Here is an 8,946-nt window from a genome sequence, read left to right as displayed (position 1 = left end):
CCAGAGAGATACGGTACTACAAATCCAGTCACGCCTTTTGCACCAATCTCAAACGCACGGCACGAAGCTGAGGAGAAAATGCAGAAAGACACAGGCAGGTCAGAACTAAGCTCAATTTTCTACCAAAACTGAGCTACATTTCCTTAATGCAAGAACACTGGAACAGAGAACTCCAAGCAGATGGGAACATCTCCTTTCTCCCTCACTGTTGTACATCATTAATGCCTTAGGGCATGGACCATACCTCCAGCCACATGTATATACAGTAACTAGTAGAGCAAAGCCCTGACCCAAACCGGACACTGCTGTAATAAGAGACATCACTGAAACCCTAAACAGCATTGAAATCCTAAAGAAAGAAATGCTGAAAGGGGACATAATTTTTTCAAAAACGTCATTCAGACTGCATTGTGGCTCCTATAAAGGGGAATGGGCTGATGCAGCAGCAACAGCATTTCCTAACTTCCAAAAACATTGCTTGTTTCCTTTCAAACAAATGATAATGCTTCAAACATTGCAAAGCTTAGGAGCGAAGTAAGGACTGCTGTAATTTCAGATGCAAAATACTATAGAGTTACCTCTTCAAGACACAATCATTAATGAAGCAACTTGGGCATGTCTGTCAAAAATGCAGGAGGCATCACCTTGACTATGAAAACAGGGAGTGGACACAGAAAGGCAAAAAATGCCTTGTCCAAGATCACACAGCCAATTCGTGGAACTGACCCAGCCAACTCTGGTCTTGCACTCAAGTCCACAGGTCAAGCATGACACTCAGGGCTATGAGTTCATCGTATTGATGAATATTTGCCTCCCGAGTCCTCCAGTAACCAAGTGCTGTGAAAGGAATATGGGCTGGCTTTGCAGGTCAGCATTATGTGAAGACCTCTGAAAAACCACAAGAGCCATTCACGTATTAGAATGCATCTTTCCGACCTCTTCGGAGATAAACCAGCTGGATTAGGTTATACCAAATGTCCACCTCACTGGTATCTTTATTTGAATTGTGAATGCCTAACGAATAGTATAAGCACGAGGCAATTATGTAAGAATGCTTCCCAGAATACTCCTGCAGCCTTCCACAGCACAGGATTTTATAACGTTTTAGCAACTCTAGCTTTACCTGAAACACGACAAGGAAAGAAATAACTATTTCCCAGACACAGGCTGCATAACCAGCTAGGAAAGAAAACACCTGTAGTTCCAAGGTCACATACAAGATGCTCTTTAATCTTAGTAAATAGCATGAAAACACTAAAAGTTTGTCAGCAACACAGCTTTTGTAAGTTTCATATAAAATCCTGGAAATCCAAAAAAACCCTGTTTAGTGTCGTTCCATACAGTCAAAGTAACAGCAGTGCTCCTTGGCAAGTAAAAGAATAATCTGCTAACCTACTGATTTCCAGAAGACTTAAAGTCTTCTCTGCATATTTCTCCTCATTAGGTATGCTACCCAGGTTCAGTTTCTCCTTATGCCTACACAGGCATTCTTTAAAATATTTAAAACAAGAAAAATATCACCGCAGATGCAACTGACTGCATCAGAGCTTAGTAATAAAATAACTTTTTTTGTAGCCAACATCAGGTTTTTTGAAGTCTTTCCCAGCAAATGTTTTCCACCATCTCTCAGCTGCTCTCAGTACACCCTGGAATCTGCCTACACTCCCATTTCTCATTTCTCATACAGGATGACTGGACTATAAAAAGGAAGGAAAGCACTGCACCCTAGGGACACCCGATACCATGTTTCCTTTTAAAGGACTTCTGTTCCTTCAGCTTTTTTAGGCTTAGTGGGAAGACTTTCTGCATGAACATAGGAGATAGGTTCAGTGGCTGAAGCAGTATCAAAACACTGGAGACACACACTCAACTGTTCAGAAAGCAAATATTTAATATACATCAAATGCAAGAGAGTCTTTGGGCTCTCACAGTTCATTTCACCACCACCCAAGGTTTGGCATGCAGCTGATTTATCCTCCAAGTCACTGGTGGTTGTAACTGGGCTACTTATAAAGTAAACTTTTTTTAAGAACTGACTGTACATCCTTCCTAGCTGGCTAGAACCTGGCTTCAGCAACAAAAATCTTTCCCTGGCTGGAAACAGCTGTCCTTGCATCCCTGCGCTGGATTAAATCAGCATTTGCAGTTCTCTTTTAAGTCTATACCTGTCAATTAAAAGAGATGAATGAGCAAGGATGATTCTCACTCATTTTCCTCCAAGATGCTGAACTCATACTCTCTAGATGGCAGTGATGACACACACTGCCCAGTGCTTTCTGGATACCAGAAGCTGTATTCACACAGACTTATATGGAGTGGAAGCATTCAACTATCCATTATACTTACACTGCTGGATCTTCACAGAAGCTGGATCTTCATTACAAACCATTCCCTTCTGCATGCATCGCTGCCTTATCTGCTATAAAAGGTCTGCTCTGTTTAAAAGCAATAGGAGAATGGGAAAATCTCCTAGTATAAAAGACAGATTCTTAGGTCAATGTCAAGTCTATAGGAAGAAAACCAGATCCTTCCAGACTCTGTGCTGGTCTTTTGCAAATGTGCCTTTCTACAGTGTGAGGACAGAGGATGACTATATAGACTGAGTCTTGGGGTCACATGAGTACTGGGCACATCTGTTTTAAACCTCTAGATAAGGCACTCTGAAAGAGGGACCTTTCTTTAGGAAATACACAGAGATTCTTGCAAAACATCTTCTACTGCACAGCATCTTTCCACAGTTCTTAAGTTTATGGGAAATTTGGCACAGTTTTTAGCCACAGTTTTAGTATAAAAGACTTTCCTACAAGAAATTAAAGCAAAACTTTTCTTGGGAAGTTGTGAATTTGAATGAGCCTGTGTTAAGTGTCCTGGGTGACTCTAAAGGGGATCCTGCAGAACCTTGGCTTTTCCTGCAAGCTCCTGAGCACTTCCGGATGAACCGGCAGTTCTTGTTGCGGATGCTTCCTTTCACTTCCACGATCCTGGCAGATTTCACAGCTTAAAGAGGGGAGAAAAGAGCAACAAGAGATGTTTACTCATCTCATATAGCGAGGTCCCACTCTGCAAAGCAACATGAAGGGCAGGAGTGAAGCCTTTTCTTCTTCTCTTCCCCCACCACGCAAAGTTCTCCTACCCATTTCCATGAGCTTCAGCTCTTTGCACCGCTCCTCCTCCATCTTCTTCCTGTAGTCTCCAAACATGGCTCTCATGAGCTGACGCTTCTTCACCAGTGGAGCCTTGTCATTGCGCAGTGTCTTGATGGCACGGAGAGCCTCCTCGACTAAAGCAGCGCAAAAGACAAACAATGCACAGTTTAAGACCCCCCACTGGCTCTGCCCCTGCATGCCTGCCAACCCTTCCCACAGAGGGGATCTCTCATTTACTTGAATGCTTACCCTGCTTTGGAGTGGATTTCTGTGTCTTCAGGCCAAGTTCCAGCTGTTCTACACACCAGTCCACCTCCTTCCACAGCTGGTCATCTGACTGCTATGCAGCAGGGAGCAAAGTGAGCATGAAGAGACAAGTCATCCAAAAATCAGAGCAGCAGTTGCTACACAGGAAAAAAGGTATCTGCATAAAGTCAGGACTATTCAATATTTCATGTTCTGGTGATCACTTTATAGACTTAATGATGCTTTCCCTGCAGTGTTTTTCATGGGATAAACTTAAAGCACTGGACAAATGTTGAGAAGCAACTCACTGCCTCTATTTGATGGATTTCATATTTGGCTGCCATTCAGATGATGCTGTTTTCTGGAAAGCTGTCCAGGGCCTTTCCTCTGAAAGAAGCTGTGAAATCAACTTACAGATGGGAGGAGTAAGCATTAACAACAAAAACCCCCTACCCCAAACCTGCCCAAAATCAAAAGCAAACAATGGACAAAATTGGAAGCCAAGTCTTGGTGTCTCAGCTCCTCTATGCTTGCTCAACCAGAAATGCATGAGGATGAGGAAGCTGAAGCCCATGAAGATGGAAGAAGCCAAGTCCCACCAAGCAAAGCCAGCTGGCTAACTGAGCAGTGGAAGGGAGAGGGAAACAGGGCTGCACCCTGGGCCTGAAACAATTCTTAACTGTTATGTACACGTAAACACAAAAGCCCTCATGCTGTCTCCTTTTCCTTACAACAGTGTCCTTCCAATGGAAGGACTTTACATCACCTTCAAATCTTTCTAACTTTCTGGTACTCAGCAGTGTTTACTGGTAGGGTTGTTGGTGAAGCAGCACTTTGGATGGAATGCTTCAAGAGGCAGATGAACACTCAGTGCAACTTCCATGTAGAATATTAACAAAAGCAAGTTTTTTGTAATTTTGTATTTCAGTATTGCTCAGCTGGCATTGTTTGTTAATAATAACTACAGCAGTGCTTGAAAGAAAAATAAAATGAAGACTGGGACCTTAGCAGAACATCAGAAAACCTCAGGGTGTGCCTTAATAGTGTGTTTACACATAACTTGCAACTTCAGTTGATTTCTGGGCCATGCCTTACAGTGGGAACCCTCTCAGAAGCACCCTTAAGCTTTGCACCAGACCCTGCTGCAGCCTTGGCTACACCAGGTAGCAGCCCTGCGCCTCAGCTTTGCTATTTGCATTACGTGAGCAATCATCCTACCTGGTAACATGCAAATCAGGGGTACAGTGGCTGGTTCAGCACACACAGATACCAACTTGGCACTGACTGAGGACTGTTACCTCCATTGTTTACTTTTATTTTTTTAAGAAAACATGGCACCCAGCTTGCCAGGATTAGCTGTCAAGTCTAAACATGAAATGTTTCGGCACAAGTCTGAAGCAGACAGTGAAGGACCATTAACTTCCTTTCCACTAGTTACGTTCCTCAACCATCTAGCAGGGAAAGAAAACAGCTGCTGTAAGAAATAAGCAGCAATCCCTGTCTTTCAGCTTTCATCTTAAGCCAGTATACTAAGTGTTAAACTATGCAAAGAGATAAAGTTTTTCTTTTGCTCAAGGGTTTATAAATTATGAGATCACATCAATACCTGACAGGTCTCATCCTGGTGGGAATTATCCTTATTTTGACATCTATTAGCTTCTGCCTTTGCCTTCCTGTTGATCTCAGTTTCTTCTTTCTCCTTTTTACTGACAGATGTTTTTTGTTTCTTCTTCTTTTTCTTCTTTTGGGCAGCTCCATCTGCTGCTGACTTCTCTGTCACTGTCTCATCTCCAGGAGCAGTCTCTGGTCGGGGGATCTTTAACGTGACATGGCTTCTATCCTCTTTGGGTGCACTATCTGTAATTGGAGTCAACTCAGGCTCCTGCAAGGCTGAAATCTGTGGCATACCCGCTGACTCAGTAGGCAGTGAATTACCCAGCACTTTGTGATCTGCTGTACGCTCTATATGTTGGCTTGCCGGAACTAAATGAACCAGAGGACAGTCTTCACCTGGGATGGCAAAGTTGAAAGCAAACTTGGGTTCTTGTCCAGAGGCAGCAAAACTCAAGGCTCCATTCCAGTTCTCCTGCTCAGTGGCTCTTACATGGGTTTGTATCTGCTCAGCACCACTGACACTAGGGACTGCTTCCAAAGGTGTATGAGTTGCTTCTGGGTCGATCTCAGAAAGTGTAAAATCAAATCGGAAGCTGTTGTCAGATGTCATGAACCACTTTGGCTTTGCCTCAGAGATTTGGTCAGATTGTTTCCCACATACCACACCATCTGAAGCCTGCCCATTGCTTTGCTGTACTTCCACATCACCAGGTTTCATGTCTAGAAAAGACAAAAAATAATATTTCTATCAATACGCCAGTTCCCTACTATGGGGATGCCACTGCTACTGCAACTCCCTCTGTAAGGTGCTGCCACAGAGTGGCGATCCAATCAAAAGCTGCAGTGTAAGAAATCTACAGAAAAGGATGAAATATCACCATCCCTTGAAGGGACAGTTCAAGCTCACCTGCCTTCTTCATGCTCTTCTGATCCTCAGCCATCTTGAGATGATAATCCCCAAACACATCGTTCATCGCTTGTTGCTTCTTCACAAAAGGAGTCTCACGGGAGCGCAGGACCTTGAGAATGTGCTGTGTCTCCTCTGCTGCACTCAAGAAAAAGACCAAGAGAGACAAGAAACAGGTTATGTTGGGCCTTACAACGTTACTGGGTGGGATGCTGATGACTGGGTCTCCTCTGAACATGTTCTGTGTTCATACAACTTCCAAATAATCCATGACTGGCATTCCATTGAAAGAAAACTCCAAGTGCTTCTAGAAGCTGAAATACCATGAAATGTTCTCAAAAAAAAAAAAAGTCTTAACTGCTTATTATATACGGTAAGAATCTTACACTGCAGTAAGTGCACTACTAATGGCACAGAAGCTACAGAGGGCTTAACAACCCTTCCCCCAAAGCAACTGACAAATCCAAGAGCCTAGCTCAGTGTCTCTTCTCTGGAAAACTGGAAAAAATCTGACCGAGTAGTGAGCACACCCTGAAAAGCAGGACCCTTGCTTGACTCTCATACAAACCGGCCTGACCACAATAGTAATCCCAATTCTTTGGGTCGGAGCAAATTCTCGAAAAAGCATAGCTGTTCTTCTGCGACAGCCGTCCCCAAAGACCTCAGTTTGGGAACTCCAGAGATACAGTCTCCTAGTGTTTGGCTCACACATTTCAAGCCACAAAAAAGCTTGATGTACTAGGCTAGTATTTTGGAATGGGCACAAACCCATCTCTCTTGGCTGCAGTGCATCTCTCTGGAACTCTCCAAATGAGGCGTATCTTGCAGATCCAACACTGAGAGTCCCATGCTAGGAACAGAGTAACAGCATGCAAGCGCAAAGCAGAATGCTGCAGTGGGGCTGTAGCCACCCACAAAAGTGGGACATATCTTCCTAGCACCTGGGTGTCAGGGTCCTGAGCACATATTTCCCCCTACTTCAAGGTGTTTAGCTGGCTGCATTCAAGGCCTGCTCGCTAGTAAGAGCTGTTAGAAAGAAAGAGCTAGATAATGTTTCAGGGGAATCTCTCCCCTCCCTCACTTATGAGTTATTTTAAGCTGAGGATCTCATGCATGGCACTGCTGCAGCCAGGTACCTCACTGATCCAGACCTTGAATTCCTGGCTAGAGGTTGGATCTGCCTCATCACCAGAGACTTCTCTGGTGATCTGGACTCCAGGCAGAGCCTGGTTACCATCAGCAGTACTGTTCTGCTCTCCTTGGTCAGGTTCTGTGCAAATGGGCCCTTTTCTGGCCAAGTCATTGCCTCTGCTTGCCTTGTCACTGTGCTCAGCTCCTGCCTCCCCTCGAGGAGCAGCCTTCCCCTGCTGCTGCTGGACACTAGGTACCGAGCACAAGATACAGGTGTAAGAAAACTGTCTGATGCTCAAGCATGGTGTGTGGGCACACATTAATCACTGCTACATGCTCAGGTGCACAAGCGAACACTCATCTAGGCATCTTACAAAAGGTAGCCACACTCCTCCTCTAAATGTTAAGTACTAGCCGTCAGTAGGAGCAGGATGAGTGTCTTCATATATTTACAAGTTGGACTGACTACATCAAACTGTGATCTTCTGAAAAGTATTTTATAGGATTTTATCTTTCACGTAATTTCTCCCTGGAACAGGAACAATGAAGAACAAGCTTCACAAAAATAAGCCTACTGGTGTTTAAGGGCCAGACACACTGATGCAGAATTTCCTTAAGATTGAAAAACAAAAGCAGAGCTGTAGCAGAACCAAACACAAGCCATTAGATGGGAAAATGAGAGCATGAGAAAGAATACAGAAAACAGGGAGAGAATGAACATCACAGGAATGAAAGATAAAGCTGCTTCCAGACAGACAGTTCTTAAGGTTCAATGCTTTATGTTGTTTTGTATTTAGAACAAATCCCATATAACAGAAGATTAGAAAACAGATGGGAGAGAAGAAACACAAAAATGTTCAGGTCTACTAAATCAGAACTGAGGTTGGAATATGGCTGCAGACAGTGGAAGAAGCAACATACCTTGTTTTGGGGTTGGGTTGACGCAAAGGAGGTTTGCTTCCAGCTGTGAAATGCACCACTCCAGCTCATCTTGGAATGTGCCTTTGGGAGCCTTGGACATGGGACGGGGGAAGGCATAATGTTTAAAAAAAGCACAAATCTCTCACCTGTGAAATTGATTCCAAAACTGAGTTTTCTGAAGCCCTCTCCCTCTTATGGGAGATCAGACTAGCAGGTCATAAACCCCTTTTCTGGCTTTACGCTTGAGGTGTGTTTTGTAACTAATCCCATTTATACCATAAATCAACACAGCACAGGGTGGGACACATGCCCTGCCATATTGCCTATTTGAAGGGCACCAAATGAGCCCTTTTCATTACAAAAATTAGAAACTGCTACTCTTACTAGCGGTAAATCACCCACACCTGGCAAGCAAGGACTTCCCACAGGTTGGTTTTTTTTTTTTCTTCTCATCTTCCCTTTTTAAAGGCCTCAAATGGAAGATTTCTCATTTTTCCTGAAGCTTATTCTATGGCATAATATGTCTCCACAGCAGGAAATTTCCCTCCAGCGCAGCTCGAGCAATACACAAAATTTATCTTTATGCTAAACACAAGTCCTTAAGACTACCTTTGCTGTATTTTAACCCTGCCCGCCTCCTGCTAAGCAGGTGGAAAGTAAGGCTTAGAAGTCTGCCTGTGAACAAGACAGAAAGTGAAAAAACCTCTTGCCTTAGCAGAATAACGAGGTGACCAGGAATTGGGAAAGGCAGGCACAAGTGCTAGGGAACTCCTTTAAAGAAAACCTGCCGGGAGCGGGGGACGCTGCGGGGAGACGGGTGCCTCGGCAAAGGGCCGGCGGAGCAGGGGGTACCTCAGAACAGAAGGCAGAGAGGGGGCCGAGCAAAGCTCTTACCCGCTCCATGCTGGGCAGTCTCCGCGCCGCCACGGAGAGGAAACCGGGCCCCTCTGCCACCACCCACCTCCGGTCACGGAACAGCCT

General features: G+C 44.4%; 1 protein-coding gene across 1 annotated transcript in view; it reads right to left on the bottom strand.

The window, feature by feature from the left end:
* Positions 1-933: 933 nt before the first annotated feature.
* The window catches only part of LOC104830407 (chromosome unknown open reading frame, human C8orf33), an 8,590-nt gene continuing 577 nt past the window's right edge, over positions 934-8,946 (bottom strand). Inside the window, exons 2-8 of the mRNA XM_010565263.1 lie at positions 8,860-8,944; positions 7,966-8,056; positions 5,914-6,051; positions 4,999-5,726; positions 3,396-3,486; positions 3,134-3,280; positions 934-2,997 (exon numbers count right to left, since the gene is read on the bottom strand). Of these exons, the coding sequence (XP_010563565.1) occupies positions 2,801-2,997; positions 3,134-3,280; positions 3,396-3,486; positions 4,999-5,726; positions 5,914-6,051; positions 7,966-8,056; positions 8,860-8,944 (1,477 nt within the window). The 3' untranslated portion in view covers positions 934-2,800. The remainder of the gene's footprint in view (positions 2,998-3,133; positions 3,281-3,395; positions 3,487-4,998; positions 5,727-5,913; positions 6,052-7,965; positions 8,057-8,859; positions 8,945-8,946) is intronic.

The sequence above is a fragment of the Haliaeetus leucocephalus genome, unplaced genomic scaffold, assembly GCF_000737465.1.
Source record: "Haliaeetus leucocephalus isolate CR32 unplaced genomic scaffold, Haliaeetus_leucocephalus-4.0 Scaffold188, whole genome shotgun sequence".
NCBI lineage: Eukaryota > Metazoa > Chordata > Aves > Accipitriformes > Accipitridae > Haliaeetus > Haliaeetus leucocephalus.
The sequence above is the reverse complement of the archived record's forward strand: the minus strand, read 5'-3'. Positions and strand labels throughout refer to the sequence as shown.